This window comes from Xiphias gladius, chromosome 20 (assembly GCF_016859285.1).
Source record: "Xiphias gladius isolate SHS-SW01 ecotype Sanya breed wild chromosome 20, ASM1685928v1, whole genome shotgun sequence".
NCBI lineage: Eukaryota > Metazoa > Chordata > Actinopteri > Istiophoriformes > Xiphiidae > Xiphias > Xiphias gladius.
The window spans coordinates 22393239-22420206 of record NC_053419.1 but is presented as its reverse complement, the minus strand read 5'-3'; the positions used below and the strand labels follow the sequence as shown (position 1 = coordinate 22420206).

Here is a 26968-nt window from a genome sequence, read left to right as displayed (position 1 = left end):
CAAACTATTTACAGTGTTAATGAGCTTTTTTTAAAAAAAAAAATGTTTGTATCTTCAGTTAGAAACAAATTTAGCCTCAGACAAGGCTGGAAACTATTAAGAGACGGATCAACACATTGTTGGTTTAGGTCTTTTTTTTCCATGAGATTTGTTCATAATAAGAAAATTGTGGAAAAACACCAGTTTTATCCCGTAAGTCTTTAGTCAAAGACACAAACGACTGTCACAGATTTTCTGCAAATCATTTAACACTCACAAGTCAAGTTCCAACAAATGTTTAAAAAAAATACTAAATTCATCAATTTATAATCTAAATGTATGAACTCAACGTGAAATTTATGCAAAGTCTACTTCAAGTCCCCCCATTTAGCATTCATAAGCAGTACATCAACTTTTAATAAATGCACTATAATGTGGTTGTAATCAGATCAAAGTGTTTCTTAATGTATCTGCTGACGACTCCCATAAGTGGCAGCTCCCTTATAAACAGATAATGAATGACAACATGGTGAAACAGTTGAAATAATATAAACTACGTCTTCATAAGACAAGTTCTAATTGCGGACAAGTGCTGTTCATTCATAAACACTGAATGTGTTATAAACTATTTATTACATGTTTGTATACTGCTAGTAAATGCTAAACTGGAAGAGCAGAAGTGTCGCCCCAAGTCTGTCTGCAGTCACAGCAACTGCGCACACAGCTCAAGGCTTCCATCATAATTAAAACATTTTTAAAATCAAGTTTTAAACAGAACAAATGAAAACAGGTACAGTAACAAGAAGTAGCATTTCTTTATTACGGCAAATGAAAAAACACTGTTTCTGTAAATGTCTTCTGCAACACTCTGAGATCAACTGCTTTGTCTTTGATTATAGCGCCCTCATGAGGTCAATAAATGTAACGTCAGGCTAGTTTTGTGTCTTATGCTTTCTCTCACTCAAACCTATATTACATACAGTATCAACACAAACACACAGTGGCTCGTTTTACACACAAACTCAACATGCCCTGTTCACCCCTGGGCTGAAACAAGGGGACGAACAGACGAGGAGAGAATCCTCCAAATATTGCACAAAATGGCAACAGCTGTTTATAAAATTGGCCATGGTGAGGATAAGCTATGATTGACTCTATAAAAATTCTTTTAAAACAAATCATTATTCGCCTTTTCTTTTGTTTAATTTAAGCACATGTGACTTATCACACATACAGAAAGCTCGTAAATACACTTCACAGGAGGATGGAGAGCAAGGACAGACTGCTCTGTGGTTTTACAGATGGACGGATGGATGGTGGGAAGCGACGGCGGCCTGTACAGCAGAGAGTTTGAGGGGAAAAAACCAAACACACGGAGACAGTAAGTCATAAAATCACAGCTGAGCTCCTCAAAGACAGGCCCTCACCTCTCTCAGGGCCATGGCCATATTACAATATTACAGTGTACTTTATGGGCGTCTATAGTGCACGAGGCCTCTTGGGGGTTATTTGTTTGCTTGCTTGCTCCTCTTCCTGGAGCGTACAACGGAAAGACTTGACTTTATCTGGAAGAAAAGAGAATATCAAAGCACCATGAAATACAAAACACCGCTGGCTTCACCTGCCTGGTAGACTGAGGACACGGGGAACCTTTTAACGTTTCTTATGCTTTTATTCAGGACCCTGACGAAAGAGCCACGGTGTTTGTGCGATATTTGCCATCTGGCGAGCGAGAGAGCAGGCATCACGCTGCATCACTGATGGACGTTTAAACCTATTTTGCAGTTGAAGCCTTCATCAAACACCATCCAGTGCAAAGGATGCCCTCTACTACTTTTTCACATCAGGTTTTTTTTTATTTTTATTTCATTTAATGTTGTAGAGAGCTGAAGTGAAACCAGAACTTCTAGGTTCTGTTCCAAAAGTAAAAAAAGCTCATTTAAAATCCCATTGACATTTGTAAACACGCTAATAAATAAAAATCCAGTCTGGGATCAGGACCTTTCTCAACAGCAGGTCGTCTGGCTCGCTTCACATGTTTAAATAAGGATGGTAGCTTTTTTCTTTTTTTTAAGAAAAGCGATCTGACATTGTTGTTTATTCAGTGTTTATGTTTCTTAGCGAACACCATTTCCTCCAAACGCCAGACATCCGCAGGCTAAAACGTCACAGCTCCACAGAAGAGGTGAGTTAGTTGTGTCTTTGACCGGAGAGATCTTAACTAAAAAGCTAAGACTTTTCAGGAGAGTGTTGGTGAGTTTTATGGATATGGACGAAACCAAGTTACCATGAGGTGCACTTCCACAAGTTTCACTTTCTGGAGATAGAGAGTGAACTCTAGGAACACGCTTCATGTGTTCAGAAAGACCAATAAAAGAAATGCTGAGAGACTGTACGGAGTTACAGAGGCTCGCCTGGACGGGACGTCATGGCTTCAGCTTTTCATTCCAGAGCGAAATTCTGCTGCTGGTTTTAAAAAAAAATATCCGACAGTGAACAAGCACTGAATGACAGGATGTTATGTTTAATTCCTGGTCACTGAATGTAAAGTGTTTTTCCTGTAGCTGCATGAATGAACACCGAAACCACAGGGAGAGACTGCTGTGGTTGTACAAACTTTCTTTTAACCTCCTCTGCCCCACAGGGGGAAAAATTGTTTTATAGCCTGATCTAATCTGAGAAGAACCTGCTCAACTATTTAACCAGTGAACTGCTTATTTAACTGGTTTTATCTTTTTTGTGCGTACAGAGATAATAAATGTATTAAAATGATCTTTGAGGGCGGTAAGTCGTGTATGTCGATGTTAAACGTGATACGACAGTTAGCTCTTTCTGTAACTTTCACGTAAAAGCGACCACGCCACTCATTCAGACATGAGACCGGGATCAGAGATCTGATTAACGTAAAGGGGTAACGTGTCTAAAAGGGGCTTAAGATCTGGTGATCGGACAAATGACTTTACCTCTCAGCTCAGTGAGAATGTCAATTTTCTGGTCCAGGATTTGTTCCAGTTGAGTTGCATAGGACTCGACGTCGTAGTCCACCTCCTCTGTCATTTCCAAAAGCACCTTCTCATCTTCCAGCCAGCGGATCGACTCCTGTAAAAGGGACACGCTGCAGAGGTCAGCACCTTCTGCGCGGTTTCAACTTTAAAACTGAAGACACCAGACTGATGAAGAGAACGGGAATGAACATCTGCCTTCAGTAAAACCGCGATCACTAAAATTCCTGTGCTGATAACACGTTGAAAAGCATCCTGAACATGGAAAACAAGCAGATATGGATCACTGACGGTGGGTCAGGTTTTCATAGAGCCGAGGTAAAGATGCACAGAGATCTGACTTTTCCTCTCCCGACACTGATTCTAAAACCTAAACATCAGGCTGTAACAAAAAAAAAAATTAAAACATTTTATTTGGATTAAGAGGATCCTCAGATAAATTCTGTTCCCACGGGAAATCCATAATCCCCCCCCCCCCCCCCTTTTTTAAGATATCTGTCGTATGTTAATCTGATAATGTATGAGATGCAGAGCTACAGTTTTAAACGGACTAGAGTTTCCTTCTCTCTTTTCTTGATCAATTATCTTTTTCACTATTAATAATCGTTTGCTAAACGTTCATAGTTAATAAGACATAGTCAGTCCTTGTTGGCTGAGCTGCTCTACTTCATCAAGCCTCATCAAACACGTGATAACGTCGAACGTCAAAGACGCAAACCACCGTCACAAATTTTCTACAAACCGTTGAGCGCTCGCAAATGGTTTTTGAATTTTTTCAGTGTTTCAAAACAACTTCCCGAGAAAAAGTGCAGAAAATTTACTACTTTTTGGCAACGTCTGAGAACTGCAAAAGGCATCATCGCCGCTGTCTTCATATTAAAATGCATTTACAGTGAAGCACATGCAGGAAGTGATGAGTAAGAGCAGAAGCTTAACCGCAGTAAATGAGCAGAGCAGAGCAGACAATATCAGAGTATTTAATGAGGATCGGTCGTCTCGCGTCAGTAGCTGGGCAGACAGCGATTCGACATCCCTAAGCTGAACTGTAGCTCAGTATTTGGAGATATTTCGAGTATAGTTATTTAGCTTTCTGGAGACCCTCTGACTCCTGGAGGCTCTACTGTACCTGGAATACAGCCCTGTGATCCTCCAGAACCTGCTCCTCCATCTCCACCAGCTGAGAGACGGCTTCATGGAAAGTGAAGAGCTGCGGGGAAACCTCTTCCTCCTACAAAAAAAAAAAACAAAAACACGATCACGTCTGTTTAACACCAGCGACACTGTGACCTGAGGGACTGCGGTTCGTCTTTTGGTACCAAATTCCCCATCTGTGTTAATATTCCTGTCTGTGGGAACACAAACAGAGAAGTTTGTACTAAAAACACTACAGGTTCGGAGGATACTCATGCTGGGTGGATGATATGGCCCAGAATTATTTAATGTTATACCACAGTTTTCAGTACTTCTCAGCAGTATTTAATAATGAGGATTGAACAGCCTCCTGCAGCACAGTCCACCGTCAGGACAATCCAACCTGTAGTTTACTGGTGTGTAACGTCTCCTCCTAAGCCAACATCCGCCTGAGTGAATCTGTGCGTGTCTTACGTTCTGTTCACAGAGCAGCTTCAGGTCGTCTCTCTGCGGAGAGCTCCCGACTCCCCACTGAGCCTCCAGCACCTCCAGCTGGTTGACGTGTCCTCCCTGACGGCTGTCCATCGCTGCCGAGGGGTCCACTGTGAGCTCTTTCACCCTGACGACACATCGGTGATTCTGGTTAAAACAGCGGTTCTGCTAACTAGCTACTTGCCAAAGAATCTGATGAGCGCCTAAGGTACGTAGCTGCATGCAAATTTGTAAACACAGACATGTGGAGGGTGAAACCGCTCGGCATGCCAGGGGAAGAAGTATTTACGAATGCTGTGTTATGAGTGAGAAACATTTGGAGCATCGGCGTGTTGATGAAGAAACAGACTCCATGCAGATTTTTAGGGCAGTGAAGCCTGGAAAAAATAAAAACAAATAATGAATGGCGGATAAAACTATTAACGCAAACTAAACAAAAAAGTATGAGAAAAAGCAGAAGCTATCCGTTCTACTAACACTGGGATTAAGAGACGCGACAACTTGGTCCAAAAGTGCATCATCATGGGTGAGACACACCCTTACTATGACACAACGATCATATTGTGGTGGTCCCAGTCATGAGTTTGGTAGCCTTCAGCTGCCATCATTAAAGATCCCCTCCAGACATGTTTCACCACACAGAAAAAAATACTGCGTTACAGGCTGCATTAATCCAAATTTTTATATTAAAAATGGATCAAATGACGATATGAAAAATTGAAAGTTGTTGCACTTAATGACGAACCCACAGAGAGTTGTCACCCTTCAGCAGATGAAAGCGTGAAAAGCATTCTTGGACCCATCTACACGTAGTATTAACACGTCATCTGTATCTGGACATTATCTGGATAAAGACAGCAGGTCCATGGGTCTTTATGTTGACACATATTCTGGTTGTCTCCATTGTGTCCGCGTTGTGACCGGATATCAGTATGCAAACAAGTTGAAAGGGAAGACTGGCGGACTTGGCCTGTCCCAGTTCAAGAGCAGCACTGCCGGGCAAAGCTAAAGGCAGGAGAAAAAGGTCGAGTTAGGGGACCTTTGAACGTGCGGAGGGATTCTTTTTTTTTTTTCTGAAGCTTTAAGGATTGCTTTTGCACCCTGTTGATCTGATCCCAATGTGTTCTGCATGCATTTACACCTGCATTAACTTGTTTTTTTCCCCATGCACCCAGATACAGATCAGATACGGATACAAGGGGATTATATATTGGTGTCAAACTGTGCACATGCATAATTCTGCCCAGTGAAAATCAAACATCAAACAATAAAAAAAAACGCTTATTTTGAATGGAAGGGGGAATTAAAATACAGCCTTCAGTAAAAGAATGAGGCAATTAATATTCTATATTTTACTTATTGTCAACAAATCTTATGAAAAGACCAAAACCAACAATGTGCTAGTTCGTCTCTCAACTTTGACTTCTCTCCCCTGTCTGTTGCTCTCAGCTCCAAGCCCATTGGCTCCTACTGGAGACGTAGATCTTTACAGACAGGTCACAATTATATGGTTTCTTTTTTAAAAAAAGACTCAGTAATTTCCTAAAACAGCTCGGAGCTGTAGTTTATAGCAATCTTTACTCAAACGGAAGGAAATAATGCATTCGTTGAGGAGCTATTTTCAGCGGCGGATTAATCCACATTTGGTGCTCTGGTGAGTATCTGGTGCAGCAGGACAGTGTGTGTGTCTGTGTGTGTGTGTGTGTGTGTGTGGGGGCTGAGTCAGAATAGACTACAGTGTGTGTGTTCATGGTGATGAAGGAACATGTCACCCAGTGCAACAGTGTGACTCACTGATGTGCTCTAATAGTAAATAGTTAATAGTGGCTCTATGGCTCAGAGGATAACATATATCAGGCTTTGGATACACACACAACAGTTATTATCTGGATATGTTCATTGTTGGTTTGGGTCTTTTCATGAGATTTGTCAAAAATACAGAATATCAGAATATTATCCTTGATCTCAAATATACTTTTTATGACTTAAATGACCTGGTAACTTCTGAGTAGACATGAAGCAACAAAAAGTTGTTATTAATGGGTAATGTGGATGATATCATGATGCCAACACGGTGGTAACTTGTTGTAAAGGCCACTGTGGAGAGACGCGATGGGAGATGACGTAAAGTGATCGTACTCATAAGTAGGGGAGAGCTCAGAGCGACCCCCTCCACCTCCGCTCTGGGAGAAGGGAATGTCTGAGGGACTTATCCCAAACTCCTTTACCCTGGAAACATGGTGGGAGAAAGAAACAAACACATTACCAAGCAGAAGAGACACGAGAGGACAGGGCTGAAAGAATTAATCAAATCTTTTACTCAAGTAACAGTAGCAATACCCCAGTGTAGAAATACTCTGTTACACGTGGAATTCCTGTTTTCAAAGCATCAAAAGATACTTAAAGTAATAAAAATAAAAGTACCCATTATGGAAAATGGCGCTTATTTTGTATTATTGCATTATGTTCATTTTAAGGCTAATTTTAATTACTTCATATTCTGCTGGGCGGCTTGTGAATTTCCCCCAGGCGGATAAATAAAGTCTTATGAAAGTAAAATTTTTGCCTCTGAATTGTAGTGAAATAAAAGTATATTATAACATGGAAATACTGTAATTTAAATACAAGTACGTCCAAATTATACTAGAGTACAGTATTTGAGTAAATGTACTTAGTTATGTACTTAGTTAAAAACTGGCCAATTTAAGACTTATTGATGTAAGTCTACTCCCAAAAAACAATGCAAGCAGTTCACGTGCCTTTTTGTTATTTTTCATTTAAAACAAATTAAAGCTGCATTAATCAAATATTTTTGTACTTAAAATGGATCAAATGACAATATGAAAATTCAAAGTTGTTTTTCCTCACTACAAACCCACAGAGAATAATCCCCCAACTCTAGCTCTATGAGGCGTTTTAGCGTCTTTCAGCTCGTTGTTTTGGTTTTACTGCCTGCACCTTTATGCTACATGTTGAGCGCTCCAACCGGACTCTTTTCCACCAGCACCAGACAGCTGTTTTCAGTGAAAAACCTCTAGTAAACCCACTACCTGCTCAGCACCAAACGACTGTGATAATACGGTAGAGCGCTTTACCAAAAAAACGAAACAAAACAAAAGCAAAATTGAGTTATACTGGTTTAAATATTGACAGTTTTGCCCACAAATCACAGCTCTACGATGGCCACTTGCGTAGGCTTTGGCGAAGGCTCTGCGTCGATCCTATGCAGAAGTATAACAACGGCCCTAAGCCTGCATTCAGACCAACTTTATCCCTCTGCGACGTCATATGGCGAGACCCTGCTTTGACCAATACGAAGAGGCGCACAATCCTGCTAGTTTACTTTGTAACGTCAGTGGAGTATTTCTACTGTTTTTACTTTGCCATCGTTGTGACTAAAGATAAAATAGTTGCCACCACGATAACTTTCCAGAGTTGTAAAGTCTTGTCTCATAGTATTATAAACCTCTGTGCAGCTTTTGGCCTCTTGCAAGCCTTTAAATTCATGGATCAGTTGCTCCAACTTGACTTTCTCGATCACATTTTGTGTCTTAGTACCTCAAAACACATCCTTAGTTTTACAGTGATCCTTAAAGCCGAGGACAAAACTCTGGTTGATTTACTAGAATGAATATAACTTTGATGATGAAAGTGAAGTGAAAAGGGGGGCACTCTAAACAGTCTAAATAAAGCATGTGCACAGTCAGCTGTCACTGTCACTCTTGTGCTGCTGGGGACTAAAGGAAATGCTATGAATTCAATGTGAAAACAGAATTTAAAATTTCTGTATTAAAGCAGAATTCTCAAAAATCTCATCTAAGAAATTAATGTCCATTTGAAGAAATACAGATTTCTCATGTCTCTTAACAATAGGGCTCATTTCCACATGTGGAAATAGTTGACAGAGACTGTAGGTAAATAAATGTATGTAATAACTTAAATAAGTTCATTTGAAATAAATACCAATATCCTGTACAGTCACAGATTCTGAATAACTAAAATTACTTTGAAAGCTTTTTTAATGTTCTTGATTTACAAGATTAAAAAACACCTCTGAAATTCAAATTGCAACTTTTCAGGGGATTTTTACATTAACCTTTATATAGTGGAAACCTAGTATGTGGCTGGACCAGCCCTTTATCTGTCTGCTTCTCTCCTACTCTCTGTGCTCACATATACAGTATATTAATGCAGCCGAATTCCCAACAAAGCTCTTCTCATTTACATGTTTTTCTGTTTCTGTTGTCAGACAACGGAACAAGTATGAAATAGTAACTGAAACGTGGCCCATTAAGACGACATGTAAACCAGCAGTCAGTTCCAAGCCATTTCCAAGCTGCTGCTGCTCTGCCGCTAAAATCCTGTTTTGATAATCGAAACACCTTCTGGCAAAATCACCAGACACACAAGTTAAAGACAACGGCTGTGTCGTGATTTCAGATATATGTACATGTAAAATTATCATTCAGAGAGAAAGTTAGAAGCTCATTCATATCTATGCAGCTGCTGTGTGGTCTGTTGAATGAGGCGCATATAGGGGTGTATCTGCGGAGAGATAGCCCGACCTCGTGCTCGCGGGGCAACACTGGCGACTCTCTTCAATGGAAAGTAGCTAAGCTTTATCCGAGAAGTCAGATTAGATTTGTTGCTGGGTGCTTTTGTGAAGAAAAGTTGCTAAAGGGGCCTGAAAAGTCGCTAAATCTAGCAACAAAGGCACTAAATTGGCAGCGCTGCCCATAAACACCCCCCTGATGATGTAAGAGAAACTGTTTGCGCCAATTCATTTTGAAAGAGCAATGGCTAGTGGAAAGCCCTCCAACACCTGGCCGCCAACCAATGGTCAGCGTCAGCACACAGTCACATGGCATTCAGCTGACCATTGGTGTAACTTTATCACTCACTCAGTCAGTCACGGACTTTCGTGTTTATAGGCCAAAAATGGTTAAGTGAGATTCCTCATGTTCAGAAGAATCTGTTTTACCTGTTGGCATATCTCAGCGTGTTCAGGGTGTTTTCACAAGAAGCCATTCCAGGAGAGATGGTCGCAATCTATACAGGGAAAAACATTAGATCCATATTTATCAAGACGTCATCCAAAACTGTTAAATGTTATCATATTTTCAATGGTGCTTGTGCCCACACAAGGTATAATTATACATGTGGTGGCGCTGTTTTCTCACCATGCACGTTCTGGAGTTTTCTCCTATGAAGGAGTCCCTCAGCACTTGGGTTAACTTGCTGGCTCTAAAAGGAGTGTGGGGCTTGTTTCGGCCCAGGGCTCGAATACACTCCTGCACAGAGACATGGAACATCATCAGTGGCCGAGTAATGATTTCTATAAAGGCACAGGCTGAAACACTTTGTTGGCAAGTTTTTTCTTAATTGTATAAATAATTTATCAAGAAAAATTGCAAATATCCACTGGTTCCGGCTTCTCAAATGTGAGGATTTGTTGTTTTTGTCTGTTTTATATCATATTAAATTAAAAATCTTTCTGTTTTAACTGTTGGTTGGACAAAACCAGCAGCTTGAAGATGTCACCTTGGGCGTTGGAAAATTTCAATGAGTATTTTTCACCATTTCTCGACACTTTATACAGTAATCAGTTTATTTAACGACAGACATCATTAGTTGCAGTCTGTCTGAGCTCTTGGGTGGACACTGCCTGTACTTCCAGGACAATGTTCCACGTTTACAGTAAGTAAGCCGTTATGTTTTTCAGATTTTTATTAAATGGTCTATTTAATCTGATTTCATATCCATACTTTCAAGGATGGACATTAAATTGGCAATGCTTTTTCCAAAACCTGTTTCAAAACCACTTTCACACTAGCGTTCTGAGACTGAATAACCTCCACATTCCACAACCCAAAAATCCTTGCTGACTGCAGTTGAAATGTGTTCAACGCAGCATCCAGAGCTGCTTCCAGGCAGTATGAAAAAAAAACACAGTTCAACCTCTGCAGTAAAGACACTGATTCACAGGATACGTTAAGTACTGAGGAGAAGACCTTGAGTGCCAGCAGGCTCTTGTTGATCTCGGCTCCCTCGAGGCGAGTCTGACGGTCAGCGCTGGATGTGTCTGCTCCTCTCTCATTCCCCGCAAGGTCAATAAGGGAAAACTTTCCATGCATCTTTCCCCGTCGACGCAGAATGATCTGAAACACAGCGTGGCTCCGAGAGGAGTGAGCGTTCGCCGAGGTCTGGCCAGAAGTCCTGAGGGAGACGCAGGGAAACAGCGCAAAGCTTATTTTTTGAGGGTCAGTTCAAAGTTTTCAAACATTCATTCAGCTGCTCTAAAACGACTGCTCTTGTTTCTGATCGTCTCCCTTGTTCACCTGCAGCTGTTTCCCACTTCGATGAGTTTGAGGACGTCCTCAGTGCACTTGACTTCCCTCTCCTGCAGGCCCACCACCTGCACCTGCTGCTTCCCGTCCTCCAGGACCCGTAACTTGGCTTTGCGGTTTAGTAGGTCAAACACCTTCAAATGCAGGCACAGATTTACATGCTGTTCCAACTCGCATCATTTACTGTGCCGCAACAGGAAAAAAAACGCACCTAACTTTATGAAAATTTGAGAAAATATTTGTTACCCACTTGGGTAACACTTTATTTAGCAGTATATAAACATTTAATAAATGGTTTAAAACACACTATAAAGTAGTATAGGTTGTTATAAACCACTATAAAGAAAATATAAAGTCTTTTGAGGTGATTCGTGCTGTAAATGTCAACAACTTTAATTCCTCCTGTGAAGCATCCGTTTCTGGATGCTGGTGTACGGAGCCGTTCGTGGACATTCTGGTGCTCTGGACAAGACGTCCACTGGCGCCTCTGAGGGGATTGACTGATTTTATGACAACTATGATAATTTATAAGATTGTATTATTTTAAATGCAACTATATTCGGCTCAACTTCTGTTCTGTCATGTCATCAACATCATCTGTCAAATAGTATCTATGCGTGCACGCTAGTCACTGCTGGGACTTATACTAGTTTTAATCGTGTTCAGGACGTGATATAGAACCTGATTAACCTGATTATTAGTATCTCTGTATGATTCTAACATTATCCAGGTTGCTGTTCATCTGTGCAGGAGAGACTCACATGACTCCACATTTAACAGTCCATGTCATTTTTGTACTGAGCTGCAGGTATTATTAATATGAGACTTTGCTTGTTGGATGTCCTGATCGTGTTTATGATCCAATATTTAATTGAATTCTATTGTTTCCATCATTATACAACTAACAGTGCACACTTCAGTCCTGCATCCAAATTAGCAAAGCAATGCAGATATGTTTTACAGTTGAATAGCTCTGCATCAAGATAATATAACATGCTTGTTTCCTATTGTTTTTTTCCATAGTGTCCTACAGTCACGTCTATAATATCCATAGAGAGAGGATGTCTTTTTGTATCAGTACGGTCTGGACAGATGTTCATTAATCTCAGCATGAACAAAACACTTAAGTTTTAAACCCACAGCAGCACTTTGGAGAGGTGGTTCACCTGCTAAATGTCACTGAAACCGCTACTGCTCGTTGTCATATAATTTACTGAAACTGACCTTTGTTTTATTGTATTTCATGGCTCAGCAGGTAACAACACTGTGGCGGTCAGTGATTTTATGGTCCATTTTTAACAGCAGTTACATGTTTGCAGGAGCAAACATCTGGATATATCGCCGAATCCCGGTTATGAAAATGCCTGAACTGCCTGCCTAGGGACATGTATTACTTTACTTTAATATCAGGGTGAAGATCATTGTTTATTATCATAATCAACCTGGTCAATACATAACCAGACTAACAAAATATGTGGCAGCCAGCAGGCTGACAGCAAGTGTCAGCCCCCAGAGCAGTGTCCTACAGTCTGGCCGCAGTCTTCTCTCATTAACAGGTGTTTAGTGCAGTTACACAAAAAGGTAGTGAATGACAATAAAAAAACAACACTTGTAATTATATAACATGTAACGTTGTCTTAGGAGAAGGTTAATTATTGAAGATATTGCATATGTCAATAAACACATAATGTCTTTATATCTGCATATAACTACATTATAATGTGTTACAAACTATTTATTATATGTTTATATACTGCTTATAAATGACAAATACTGGGGGTTTAGGTTAAATGTTAACTACTAGGGCAACACAAACTCAATCCCCTCAATTAAATGAATTACTAATCATATTAAAAGACACTTGCCTTCCCGCTGTAAATCTCAAAAAATGTGGCAAAGATTTGCAGATCCAACTTCTTGTAATTTGGCTTCTTTGACATGAGAAAAACATCTCTGGCTAAACAGGGAGAGAAAAACAGACGCTCGAAATCTCTTGAGTCAAATGCCGTAACCAGCAGTGAAGATGGAGGTAAAGGGGAAACTAACCAGACAGTGCATAGATCCCTTTAGAGCAGTCCTGGTTCTTTCCTGAAAAGTCACCTCCCATCGTCTGAAAGGAGATTCGAGTTACAACAGGAAAAGAGCACTAAAAACACAAACTCCTCTCATGTTAAAATCAAAGCACTCACATGTGTTTTTCCACTTCCAGTTTGTCCATATGCGAAGCACGTCGCCATTCCCCTCTCAAAAATGGTCTCCACCAGCGGCTGAGCAGTGAACCTGCGAGCAGAGGACGAACGTTTTCTTTAGCGACCTGATTTTTCTGCTCAGAGTGCGGGAGTGCAGAAAAAACACATTACCTGTAAACCATTTCATTGGTGGAGTTCTCATCAAAGGCGTAGTCGAATCGGAAAGTTTGGTTCTCCAGGTAGCGGGTCAGGTCGACTTTCTGCTTGGGCTCATGGACCATTACCACGTCCTTACTGGGAATGGTGATCACATCCAGATCTTTCACTGACAACTCTGAAGAGACATTGGCAAAGATACTTTAATAATCGTATGCTACAGAGAAAACAGCAGTACCTAATACTGTGTGTTCAGACAGAGCAGCTCTCTGTCTGAACACACCTACAGTACAAAGCTATTCTTACCTTTTTTATTGAGGGGACGTGCGCGTACACATACACATATCCTGTGCTCCTCAATCTGAAACATCAAAAGGCAGAGATGAATTATTTTGGAGTCATTTCTCAGGACACGCGGGTCGGTTATGTACTTCATATGATGCTGCAGACAGCGGAAAGAGCTTCTGTTTTTAGACATTTAACCCCTCAACATCGCATCTTCTCCCCTTTTATTTCCCCGCAAGTAGCTTTGAGGTTGGAAAAATTTGTCTATTCGACACTTACAGTTTCACATATATTCTGTATCAGCTTGTTTCAGCTCTTCATTGAAACTGTATGAGGTTTACACTGAGTGAAATATTCAAACCCAACATGTTTTTTTATGGCTGCATGCTTCCATCACATGGAAATACTCTAAATGTCTTGTGCGTCATTTTATACACATTTCCCCAAAATTCAATATGACCTATTTGATATATTTGGAAACTTTGGGGTCTCATCCAAAATTTAACATAAGGTTATGTGGGTTTCAAGAATGTTTGGCTCCACAACTAAATGGCTAAATACCCGAGAGTTATTTCTAATGAAATCTCATGGAGGTTTAAGCCACCGCTCCTCTGACGCGTAACAATGGGACACCTGGAGGAGAAGAACCAGAACGGCAGCTGCAGTCGAAAAGTCTTTTTTTGCTTAGTAAGGTTCCTAACGGAGTGAAATGACCTGGAAGTATCTAAGTGGCAGCCATGATAAGAGCTGGTGGGATTCTCTAAATCCTAAGGGAAGGTGCATCAATGCCTTCTTTCTTATCTCCTTTAGCATAGGGTACACTGGACCACCCTTTACAAAAGGACGGGAGACAATGCCGCCCCACAATATTCCTAGCGGCAGCAGCATTCGGGGCGTTCGCGAAAACAAACGATCATGACAGACAAGGGATGCAGATAATCATGTAAGTAAGGTTACTCATTAACTTTCAACAATGTTACACCCACAGGTGAACTATTAACGTTAGGCTGCTGTTGTAAAATTATCAAAGTTAAGTTAAGGTTGTAGTGTAACCTGTGCCCGGTTTGCATTAGATATATATATATATATCATCATTTTGAGCGTTTTTGTATTTTCCAGCCTTCAGGAATATCATCAATTAATTGTACTTCAGTCATAGATGATAAAGATATATATCAGGGGTTGGAGAAGTATTCAGATCCTTTACTTAAGTAAAAGAAGCAGCAATGTAAATATACTCCATCACAAGTAAAAGTCCTGCATGGAAAATGATACTTAAGTAAAAGTACATAAGTATTAGCAGCAAAATGTAGTTAAAGTATTAAAGTAAAAAGACTGGTTCGGTCCCTCTGTCTTTGTTACAAGAAACAGGGATATGAAACCTTTTTAGCCAGATGATGTTTTTAATTCAACATGTTTGAAACTTAAGAATGATATGTACAGAAGTAGATCTGTAGTCCTAATGTGTTATGTCTCTCTTGAATTATTTTAACAATTATTTTTCATACGATCATACCAATTGGGATTCATGTTGATAAATGTGAGTGGACAGGAGGGTGAGCTTGAACAGCTGTTCTCAATGTGACAACCGTTTTGTTTCACTTCTGTGACCGGTAGCCTACATTCCTTTTTTATTTCAGTTCCAGTGTCGGTAGTGAAGTGATATTTTTCACCGGGTTGTCCATGTTCATATAGCCTGATTTAAACGGGGTACGAACGCACGTGGCGAAGTATCTAAGATGCGCTTTTTGTAGTCCATCTTCAGAACATTGTAGTTTCACCATGGCAGACCCACGTCAGTAACATCTGCTGTCGCATAATTACGGAGTCTAGCGTGAGGTCGGATTCTCTGTGCACTGCGGTTGTCCTTTCCTAAGTCCATATGAATTCCCCCTCATATATTTCCTTGACCTCATAATGTTTTCCATCGAGGTCGAGGAAAAGTGGTTAGGAAAGGAGACTTTTTTTTTTTTTCTTTTTGACCGCAGCCCAGATATCCTCACATCTCTACTTAATTATCAGCCAGACTTACCAGATCATTAGTGGTTAAAGGCCTGTAGTCCAAACTGGCTCTGAAGTCTCTGATCATACACATGATTTCATAGTTTGGTAAATTGACGTCCACCTCCTGCAGGGCAACAGAAAACGGTAGTGTCAAATGAAATGTTCTCCTAAAAAGATAGTAAGTTGTGCATTTTGTATGTTTTTTACTTACAGGGGAAGCAGAAAAAGGTTTATGTTTTTATTCAGAAGCAAATGAAAAACCATATTCTTCATTTGCAGTATACTTGGTTCTGCACGGGCCAAGAACTGAGAAACGACTTCCACTCGCTCTACTGGTTAAGAAAAACCCAATACCAATACCAGTGGATTAGTAGGTTTCCAGCATGAACACATGGCAAAACAATCTGCAGGAACTGAACGATGTTTTTAAAACTGTCGAGGACTAAAATACCTCAGGAAGGGTTCCAGCTCATTGTTAATAAATTCCTCAAAGAATGGGCTGCTTGGTTTTTACTTCATCATAAAGTCAAATGTTCTTTAAGATTCTGGTTATTCAATCAAAATCTGCACGAGTGCTGTGATGAATCATATACTGAGATCAGTCGATAAACAGTAAGACTCAGACACTGTGGTTCTACTGTGTGTGTGTGTGTGTGTGTGTGTGTGTGTGTGTGTGTGTGTGTGTGTGTGTACTGTACACTCAGTTGTCGGTTTATTAGGAACACCAAGCTAAAACTAATGCAGTCTAACACAACAGTCCTGCAGTGAATTTTCCCCTCATGTAGGTTAAAATGTTCAGTTTTTGTTGAAACTGTTTTAGAGATGACCATACAGTTAAATCCACACCTCTCTAGTCAGCTTTAGCTAGGCGTGCCTAATTAACTGCCAACTGGATGTGTGTGTGTGTGTGCGTGTGTGTGTGTGTTTCTTCCCTCCTCACCTGTGCTCTCTTCTCTCTGAGCTCTTGCTGCTGAAGTCGTCTCCTCTCTCGTTTTTCCTGTAGTTTCTCCACTTCCTTCACACAGTTGGATTTCCTCCGTGCTGGAAAGGAAGGAGCAGAACAATCTGAATAATCACAGTAACAAGCTGTCTCCATAGGCCCAAGCTCGTTCGGTCCTGCTGACAAAGTTCATTTTTAAAAGCACCACATCAAGTATATAAGTAATTTCCTAAAGAAGCTGGTCGCTGTAGTTTTTAGTAAACATTACTCAAACAGGAGGAAATAGTGCATTTGGTGGGGACTATTTTCAGCAGCGGATTAATCCACATTCGGTGCTCTAGACAGTATTTGGAGCAGCAGGACAGTGTGTGCGGGATTGGGTCAAAAAAACTACAGTCTGTGTGTTCACTGGTGACACCCCTGCATGTTTTTAATAGTGGTGGAAAGTAACTAAGTACATTTACTCAAGTACTGTACTCACGTTTTTCCATTTTATGCTACTTTACTCTTCCACTCCACAACATTTCAGAGGGAAATATTGTACTTTTTATTTGACGGCTATAGTCTCTGAGTAAAGGCTCCGCACACCCACACAGGTGTTTTCAAATATTCTGGCTCATTCTTAGTCCTCTAGTCAGGTGTAAGTTTGGTGGAGCCATGTTAGGCAGTACGTGATTTCAGCAAGCTCTGTGTACTAATAAGAATGATAAGAACAGTTGGCGAGTTGCTGCTCCCGGCAAGTACAACACCATCAAAATGGCGGCGAGGGACATGTCAATCAAGGCAACGTAAGTGTGGGTGGACTATGGGTGTGCACCGCCTTTATGATTTTACATACAAACTATATCATACCTTTATAAAATATGACAGATCACTAATGATACCTGATATTTTAAGTACATTTTCTGATAATACTTACATACGTTTTCTTAAGGGAAAGTTTTGAATGCAGTATTTTTACTTGTAACAGAGTATTTTTACGCTGTGGTATTACTACTTTCACTTAAGTAAAGCATCTAAATGCCTCTTCCGCACCTGTTTTTTAATAGTTTTTGGTCATCTCAGAGGAATGAGATAAGATGTATCAGGCTTTGGATACACAGACAGTACGAGCTTTGGTCTTTGTAATGGAACTGAAAATAAAAACCTTATCCTTGTCCTTTAATGTGATTACAAATGTCATGCTTTGAGTTTTATATCTGATTTTATTTCCACAGTAGCCTACATTTATACTAATTTCAACACCCACGGCAGAAAAATAAGGCAAGTGCTGCAGTGTGAGTAGAATCCCAGAAGCCAAAGCCAGTGTGGAGCTGTGAAAGAGCCTTTGAGGCGCCTCACACTCACAGCTGTGTGGGGGCATGACATCACTGGCTCCGGCCTTGGCAACATACCGCCCCCCCAATCAGAAAACAACAGCAGAGACACTTGGCCTCGACACTACCTCAGAGAATACAAAACTGATGCATGTAGACTTGAATTGCCTCTGTTGTGCATTACCCAAATAGACAGACTGTCCGTTACCGTTCTGCTGTTGTATCAGGGTCTGGCTGAGTGTAGGCTGCGGAGCGATGGCGGGCGGAGGTGGCTCTGCAGCTTGGCTGTGCTGGCTGGGACGGGCCCGGGTGGTTCCCACTGCTGCAGCTGAGTAGCACAAAGTCCAAGATAATCACTCATTTATGCAAGTTAAAGGGTCAGTTCACCCAAATTGTAAAGCAACCAAATTATTTTTCACTTACCCAGACTGGTTTCAATCTATGCAGATAGTTTTGGTTTTATTTAGAGCTGAAACCATTAGTCAAATACCTGAGTAGTTGATCGACAGAAAATTCATGGGGACATATTTTGATAACTGAGTAATTCTGTAATTCTTTAGGATTCGAATAGAATATTTTATGGTTTTCTTAGGCCTCTAAAATAGAAGAGGGAATATCTTTGGGTTATGGATAATTGGTCGGAGAAAACAAAACACAGTGAAATGTCCGATTTTTTAAATCGCTGTCATCCTCCAGACCAAATGATTAATCGAGAAAATGTTAACAATGATAATGAAAATAATGACTATGAAAATATTCTGAACCTTTTATTACGTGTTTAACAAAGCATGATAAAGGAGAGGAAGTGTATGCATTAAAACAACGCAATCCCATAAACTATATACACCAGTGTAATTAACTTTTTAAAACAAACCCTCCCGCCCTTGGGACGCTTTGACATTGGTACCGCTGCTTCAGGTGTGTTTTGGTCCGTATTGGACTCTTCACACAACCTTGACAAATTCTACATTGTCAAAGTCACCTGATTCCGTCTGTAAAAAGCATTTTATGATCCTCATATCAGTGCAAATGCTGCTGACAGAGAATTGGTTCAGACATGTGGCTGTGGCTCCAAAGTGTTATGTCCCCTTTTTATGCCAAAAAATTGGCAAAGCAAAAAAAAAAAAGAAAAAAAAAGAAAAAACGACAACTTGCATTTCTACCATGTTTTTTCCTCTGTTACTTTGGTTCAGTATCTCTTAGACTCCATCTGACTTTTTGGTTGTAACATTTAAAGAGTTTCCTTTCAAAGGAGACCGGGGCTGTGGCTGGAATCCAAAGGGTTTTAGAACAGTGACCTTTTTATATTCTGGGTACATTACTTTCGGGCTCGTGCACAAAAATGGGGGTGTCTGACAACAAGTTAAAATATGCACAAGCCTGAAAATAACGTTGGTGTATGAATGTCTCACTTAAAAGTTATGAAGCTACTGTGTGTGTTGCTTTAAAAGCACTGTATTTCAGTAGGGAGGTACAGCAACACGTGGAGTTAGTTACCTCAGATTCAGATTGTGGGTCAGTGGGTGTCTAGGTGCCTACACATTTAAATCAAACATACCTCTATTCTCCCGTGGAGCATTCTCAGCCTTAGGTATCGCTGTAATCCGTCTGGTCTGAAAATAACATACAAAAAGACAGTAAAATAAACCAAAGCACAGTTGAAAGTAAATCATGAATAACGATCTATGGACATGTCATGTATGAGAAAAGGGATTGATAACAGATAGCCGCTGGTGAGGATGCAGACCTTGGGGACTTTGCTGGTTTTGGCAACACTAGAGGGAGGAAGGGGAGCCTCAGGACTCTGTGGTATCTCCTCCTCAGGAGCAAGATCTGGATTCAGAGCGAAGATGCTCTCCAGGTCGATCTGAGGCAGAAATGAGAGAGAGAGAGAGAGAGAGAGAGAGATGAAGAACGTATGAAGGAACTAACTGCTGAGTAGCAGCACTAACAGAACTGTGATATCTACAGACAAGCAACATGCTTCCTTATTAATGTGTGTGATTTTACCTTTTTCGTTGACATTATGTATGCTGGGGATGGATGTAGGCTGGGGTTGATGTTGCTGTGTGTAGGGGGCGGGTCTAATTAAATTATTCGCCATCATGAGTTAATTGAACTGTGTTTTGGTGCCACACAAGTTAATATCCTGACACGCTGAACTGTCTAAAAAGGAAATTCATTAGAACGACGGGAGAAAAAGGAATCCTGTAAATAGTATTGCAAGTTAGTGGCAGATAGTGCAGCTGTACCTCTTTCCCTTTGGTGTCCCCATTCTCGATCCACTCCACCGTCACACTCTCATTGTCCTCATGCAGAGATGTGACCATCGCCTGGTGTATTCGTCCTGCAGCGGGAGTTACAGAGAGAGGATGTAAAGAGATGCTTGGCCTTCTCAGCGTCACTACCTATAGGACATACACCGTACGCTGCCCGAGCCTTAAAGCACATGCAACGAGCCGTGAACCAGATACACATCGTCTCTGACTCAGAATATGATTTGCGAATTTTTGCATGCAAGAAAAAAAGTGATGTCAATACCTCCTGTCTCCAGTCACAATTTAAAATAAGATTCTAATGGGTGTGGCTCATGAGGGAAGATGATAAGACTTTCCTGTCATTCCCATTGTGTGTGCCACACAACTCCAACAGCTGCATTTACTGGCTGTTAATTGGATTCTTGGCAGCCAGTCGGTCATTAAAAGTCACACATTTGCAGCAGAAAAATGAGCTTTAAAAAATTGGCTTTTTTTTTTGTGCCAGTGAGATGAGATGCAGTCAGAGGGGAGAGGCCCCATGCAGCCATCCATCCATCAGCCCATGATTCACAGGCCACTGCTGGATGATGCAGTGCGGGCTGGCGCATGCATCTCATCCTCTGCTGGAGCCACGACGCAGCGGAGAGGAGAGAGCCGACAACGGCACAGCAGGGAAGGTGTCTTTTTGGGCTCGAGTCACAGCCGGCCAGCCGCACATGTGGACGGACCCGCCCGCCTGGTAGCCGGCCGGCCGGGGTGTGTCAAATTGACTGACAGACGACAGCAGCATGGCAGTAAAATCACAATCTCTGCCGGTTTTGAGCCTGTAACACCTCACTTGCCGGGTTTTCAACGCGACAACCCAAAGAAAACGCTGCGGAGATGATGATGTAGCAGCCCGCTAGCTAGCAGAAAACACCCCGCTGCGGTGAGCGGTAACGTTAGCTCCGCTCATCCGGACCAGCCGGATGGAGAGCGGTGTCTGTGTGTGTGAACGTACCGTCGCTCCGTTTTATCTCCACGTAAATGCCCACGAAGATCTTCCCGAAAATCCCGGCCATCTCTCCCTCTCCGTGGTGTTTGTTTTTTTGTGCAGTTTGTCTTTGTGTGTGCGAGTGTGTGTGTGCGTGCGTGCGTGTGTGCGTGCGCGTGTCAGTGTGTGTGCAGTGCCAGCCCAAGTTGAGTGCTGCTGCAGAAACTGAGGTCACTATCGGTCAGTCAAAGGAGAAGAGAGGGAGCCGCTGCGCATGCGCGGCTGATGTCGCCCGGAACAATTTGAACTAAAAAGCATCTTCTGTCAAATTTTACCCACTAATTGAAAATGTATCGATAAAGTACTCACTCTGATCCAGTGGCGGAAGGTAACATTTAATCAAGTACTGCAGTACAATTCTGAGGTACTTGTAAGGTACAAGTACCTCAGAATTGTACTCGATTTTTTTCTATTTTATGCTACTTTATATGTCTACTCCACTACATTTAAGACAAAGACAAAGATTTGAGAACGGTTAAAAAAATTAACACAAGCATTAAACACATTGTTTTGCCTTTTTTTAAAATTCCGTTTCAATTAATTATTATCTCGACCCCTCAGATTTATCCTGTGACCCCTTTGGAGGAGCCGAAGCCCAACGTTGAGAACCACTGGAATAAACTATCTAACTGAACACTCAGTTGGCAGTTTATTAGGAACACCTAGCTAAAAGTAACACGGTCCAATACAACAGCAAATCCTCCTCCGTGAGGGTTAAAACGTCCAGTTTGTGTTGAAACCGTTTGAGAGAGGTGCCGATTCAGCTGCGCGATCATTTCAGAGAATGTAGTTTCAGTCAATCAAATTAAATGTCTAAAAGCAAGCTAAGGTAGAAACACAGATGTTTCAATCAGAGTTGTTCATAAAAGATTGTTGTCAGGTTTGTTGATCAATTAAGTTTTAATTAAAAAATAAAATAAAAATATCAAAGTACAAAGGTTACAATAATTCATTTATGAGACAATGACCTATATGAAATCTTGGTCTTTAAATAATGAATAAATAATTGCATTTTACAATATTTATTTGAAGTTTTTCCTTAACTAATGCTTCTTCTTTTCAAATTCCACTTCACAGTTAAAGTGCTTCAATTTAAAGACATGTAGTCAGTATGGCACAATAAAAACTCAATGAACTTCAGCCCACAGCAGCAGCATGTTTCGGGTCAGAAGATAACAGCTGGCCATTTGGAGCTCCTGCTAAATACATTTTAATCTATTTTGATGTCATATACTGTGCCTACAGATAAAGTAAATATCAATGCGTTGTGCAAAATGTTTATTTTGTTACTTAGAGCAGAATACAAAAAAGAGCTGCGCCAATTGGTTGTAAGTTCCTCTCACTGAACACAGGATGGCAGCACAGACCAGCACAGAGAATGATACAGAATCTGGTTTGCAGAGTGCGTTGTGCGGTTGTGACTGGTGACCTGTCCAGGGTATATCCTACCTCTCACCCAGTGTCAGCTGGGATTGGCTCCAGCCCCCCACCAACTTCAAGTATAAGAGGATATAGCTGATGTATGGATGGATTGGGTTGTTGTGTCACTTTCCTCTTTTAATGTAATTTATTGCCATATAGTTTCTGATTCCAGTGCACTTGTGTTTTTAAAAAAATAGATAATTCCCAGGCAAAAAGGAAGCGAAAGAACAATTATCTCAACTGCAGAGTAAATTATTCATCACTATATACTTCTAAGGACAAACGCTTGCCCCTAAATACCTACTTGATATTTGTGATTTATATAATTTTATAAAGTAAGATAGTTAGATATTCATGTGTTCTCTCTTAGTTTCTGGTTGTCTGTCACTGATGGAGCTACAGTATACCAGATGAAAGACTATCTGCAGTAAAAAGACAACAGTCATCCCTTCATATTCTAAAGGATTTGCTGCAAGAAAGCTTTTGTAACACAGAAGAACTGTTCATGCACACTTAAAGTGAAAGGCCGCTGCTGTTATTTTACACTTTTGTCATGGTCTATAAATCCCCTAATAAGACCAAATCCAAAAATGTGTTAGTCTGTCTCTCAATAATTTCTTGGCTCTTACTGAGGACGTAAAACTTAAGTTAGAAATAGTTTCTTTTGGAATAAATGCTTAGTAATTTCCTAAAATAGCTGGACACTTTAGTTCTTAGCAAATGTTACTCAAACAGGGGGGAATAGTGCATGTGTTGAGGACTATTTTCAGCTGCGGATTGACACAAATTTCATGCAAATTTGGAAGGTTGCAAGCAGATTAACAGGAGAGGGAAAGACAAAAGAACATACTTGCACTGCACCAAAATGTTTTTTAAGACTTTTCTCTAAGTTTTGCTTTTCTCCTGTGAATTAATGCATAATTTTACTTCTAAAATGTATTAAAATGAAAAAACGGAAACCATGCTTACTTACTGGTGCTTTAAGCTAAATGCTAACATCGGCACGCTAACAAACTCACAATGACAATGCTAAAATGCTAATGGTTGGCAGGTATAATTTTTTACCATTTTCATGATCTTAATTTAGCATTCGAAAATGCTAATATTTGCTTATTAACGATGGAAATAACAAATTACGTTTACTGTTACTTTTTTGTGGACTTCTTTAAGTATTATTAAAAATCTGTAATTTTACTTATACTTAAGTATTTTCTATCTCAAGTGTTGTTTGCTACATTTCAAGTCACATCGTTTACAGGGTAAAAACAAGTCATATCTGCATTCTCTATTCCCGTTTCAATTTTTTCTTCAAACGGTATCCTTAATGTTGGTTAACAGAAAATTGGAACTCACCCTGATAATGTAACAACCCTATAGGATTATGTTACGGCCACCAACTTTAAATATTTCAATTTAGTTTCTGAGAAATCACGTTTTGTTTGTCATTTTGGCATAGCAGCCAGGTCTAAGTACTACATTACCCATGAGCCTCAGCCGCCGTTGCCGTGGAGAAGCCAGTCAGAGGCGGGAATCTGAGCGGTGGGGAACACTGTGCAGGAGTGTTGGTAACGTTAAAATAAATAAATAAAAGCACAAATATTTTTAAAGAAAGGGTTAAAAACAAAATAGAAAAATTACATTAAAGGCAAAAAATATTTTGATAAGTTAAAAGTTAAGTAAATACGAGAATAAATTAGCTTTAAAAAAAAAAAAAAAAAAAAATCGTGAATGTACATGTACAAGTCGCGGTGGTGTACCAGATATGTTTGAAACTAAACTGTCTCAAACTTGATGTTTTGTCATGGCAGCCTGAATAGCTTGATATTCAAGTAAGTAAATGAGCACATAAGCGACGAAGTGACTTTATCTATCATTTGTAAGGGGCATAGTTCTCGATGGAAATAAGAAAACATTCTGAAAAGGCGAAAAAGTTTGAATCTATTCGAACATACTAGCCTGCGCCATTTTCGAGCTCTCACCCGCCTTTACCCGCAAACGTCAGTATACTTTAACTTCAGAGTTTGGATGGTTAAAAGTTGTTTTGTTTTTTTTAAAAAAGGTCGCATGTACTTTGATTAATCACTGATTTCATGCACCACCCGGCGAGTAGGCTAAGTGACCCAAAACAAACACGCCCATGATGTTTGCGTGACCAGCAGGTGTACGCTGGGCCTGTCTAATTGCTGAAAAAGGTCAGGGCGGCTACTCTCGCAGTGAATTCCTACCTTCGGTGATGAGCGTGAGGCCCTCTCCACTCTTCTACGACCGGTTACCCCTGTCACGGCTGTGACTGCCCGTTCAGCTCCAGAGTGCATGGAAACTTTGAGGAGGCTGAGTGGACCGGTTGTGCTTAACATTGAGAATGAACGAGCAGCGAAGTCGGACCCGGGGCAGGCCGGGGAGGACTCCGCGGTGCACAGGTCTCGCAGAATCACCTTCATCCAGGTGAGTGACAGCAACACGCTCACTGGTGGTTGTAACGCTCTCTGCAGATGAGAATGTCAAGGGCCACTGTGTGCAAAAACTGCAGGATTTGTTTTAGTTTAAACGTGTGCGTTTGTGAGCTTTGCCTGCTGTAGAGGTTATGTTGTCTGTACATCTCTGTGTCGACTGTTTGTGTTGCTCTTTTAGTCAGCAGTGGAAACTAAGTCCATTAACTCAAGTGCTGTACTATTTGAAGGTACTTGTGCTTTACTCGAATATGTCCATTTTAATGCTACTTTACACTTTCACTCTGCATTCACGTTTTAGTGGAAGATCTTGTGCTTATCCCGCGGCTGTAGCTGCCTCTCAGATGAATATTTTACATTTAAAAATGTGTAAAAAGCTTATAAAATAAAGTACCTCGATAAAGACTGAACCGGTGGCTCCCAACCGCTTTGGGTTGTGGCCTCTCACAAAAAAAGCAACTGGGGCCTCCTGTCACATCTGAGATACCTTCCAGGAAAGAGACATTCCTCTTCTAAACTACTATCAATGTTTAATTTCAGTAACTCTTAATGTGTTTAGCATGCAGAATCTTTTTTTTTTTTTTCCCACACTATCTCACTCGAAGACACAAGTTCTAGATTTGCTACAAGATGTCCAGAGTCATCTAACCATCCATGACAGTCCTGTAAACTTCATCTGGTCCATATAGACTTTAATTATTCATGTCATGATATACAGGACTGTTGTGACTCAAGGCAGCTCATATAGCAACTATTACCTACTTTTATTTTACCTACTATTATCTACAGTACTTTTTAAAAAATTTATGACGTTTTTGTGCTTGTTGCAACAACTCGATTTCCACGAAGAAGACATTTTACACATCAGGCAGCCTGAGCTGAACCAATTACAACAAATTACTCCGGCACAACAGAAAATTTAGCATCGATGCACATGTTTAATTAGAAAAGGTGCAAATGCAATGACTGATCTCAGGATTTTAAGAATCATTATTGGATCATTCAAAGTAAAAAAAAGTGATTAATCTGTCAATCAACTGATTGATTAATCAACAAATTTTTGCAGCTGTAAAACAAACTCAGACCGCTCAGGTTTGTGTTTACTCCAGAAAAAGCTGAAAGAATGACACTAGGAAGGAACTTGAGGTAAGAGCTGAAACAATTAATCGATTAGTTGATTGACAGAACAATAATTGGCATAAGTTTTGATTCACTTTTAAAGTGAAACAATGCCGCGTAATCTCAGATTCTCCGATTTCTTGCTTTTCTTTGTCATGTGTCATCATAAACTGAATATCCTTGGGTATTTGGACTTTTGGTCGAACAAAACAAGAGCTTTGAAGATGTGATGGCAGATTAATCCATAACGAAAGCAGTCGTTAGTTGCAGTCCTGCTTCAGAGTGTTGAGATGCACTCTCAGTGGCTCGTCCAAACATCTGTCAGCCTGGCACAGCGCTTCCCATCCACCCTCCAAAAGCCTGCCCTGAGCTGTAGCTGTCACTCCCCCTGTGTAAGAACCATCCATCCATCCACTGAGATGACTGAAGACTGCCTCCTCAGCTTATTCACACCTCCTCCCCCTCTCACTCTTTCATTAACAACACACGTTCCCTCTTCCTCTGCCTCCGCACAGACCGACAGACACGCAAACACAGACACATCGCCTCGCTACCCAGCGGTCCGTCCAGTCCCCGAGGTGTCGGCCATCACCGTCTCTCGTTTCCCCAGCAACCACAGCCTCCCCTGTCAGACTTGAGAGAGTGCTTTTCTCTGTTAGGGTGCTTTGGTTTCTAGAGGATTAATGGACAAGCATTATAGTTCTGGTGTTGTGTCTAGGTTTGTTGACGATATGCTGAAGCACATCGTACACTGAAAACAAAATAAAGTGATTTAGAGCAGCAATAATTAGTCAATTAATTAATTAGATCAACAGAAAATTAATGCACAAATCTTCACATGTGAG

At 40.7% G+C, this 26968-nt stretch overlaps 1 protein-coding gene and 1 long non-coding RNA gene across 12 annotated transcripts in view; one reads left to right on the top strand and one right to left on the bottom strand.

Annotated features, from left to right (window-relative positions):
- Nucleotides 1-334: 334 nt before the first annotated feature.
- On the bottom strand, nucleotides 335-24996 carry LOC120806378 (kinesin-like protein KIF2A). Of its 9 annotated transcripts, none has more exons than XM_040157486.1 (22): nucleotides 24780-24996; nucleotides 24036-24103; nucleotides 20094-20188; nucleotides 19589-19708; nucleotides 19400-19454; nucleotides 18050-18169; nucleotides 16526-16626; nucleotides 15614-15709; nucleotides 13603-13657; nucleotides 13312-13474; nucleotides 13141-13231; nucleotides 12998-13061; nucleotides 12817-12908; nucleotides 10943-11085; nucleotides 10616-10820; nucleotides 9785-9895; nucleotides 9586-9653; nucleotides 6744-6833; nucleotides 4587-4731; nucleotides 4108-4209; nucleotides 2943-3078; nucleotides 335-1544 (listed from the first exon to the last, which is right to left on the bottom strand). In XM_040157486.1, the coding sequence occupies exons 2-22, from the start codon at nucleotides 24037-24039 to the stop codon at nucleotides 1459-1461; spliced, it is 2142 nt and encodes a 713-aa protein (XP_040013420.1). In that variant the 5' UTR covers nucleotides 24040-24103; nucleotides 24780-24996; the 3' UTR covers nucleotides 335-1458. The 9 variants fall into 9 exon arrangements, with proteins under 9 accessions (XP_040013420.1, XP_040013419.1, XP_040013423.1 ...); XM_040157485.1 differs by lacking the exon at nucleotides 24780-24996 and adding an exon at nucleotides 24507-24550; XM_040157489.1 differs by lacking the exon at nucleotides 24036-24103.
- The window catches only part of LOC120806379, a 45824-nt gene continuing 42914 nt past the window's right edge, over nucleotides 24059-26968 (top strand). Inside the window, exons 1-2 of one of the 3 annotated variants that reach the window (XR_005709691.1) lie at nucleotides 24059-24119; nucleotides 24714-24999. This is a non-coding gene — a long non-coding RNA (uncharacterized LOC120806379). Of the gene's footprint in view, nucleotides 24120-24193; nucleotides 25000-26968 lie in introns of those variants that run through there. The other 2 variants (XR_005709690.1, XR_005709689.1) reach the window with 2 other exon arrangements.

Excerpts from the sequence above, each read along its gene's own strand:
- LOC120806378 (XM_040157482.1), bottom strand. The coding sequence starts at position 21,160 with ATGGCCGGGATTTTCGGGAAGATCTTCGTGGGCATTTACGTGGAGATA. Across the intron at positions 19,455-19,588 it reads AAACCAGCAAAGTCCCCAAG|ACCAGACGGATTACAGCGAT; the intron begins GTCTGCATCCTC and ends TGTTATTTTCAG. Across the intron at positions 16,627-18,049 it reads CCTGATACAACAGCAGAACG|CACGGAGGAAATCCAACTGT; the intron begins GTAACGGACAGT and ends CTTCCTTTCCAG.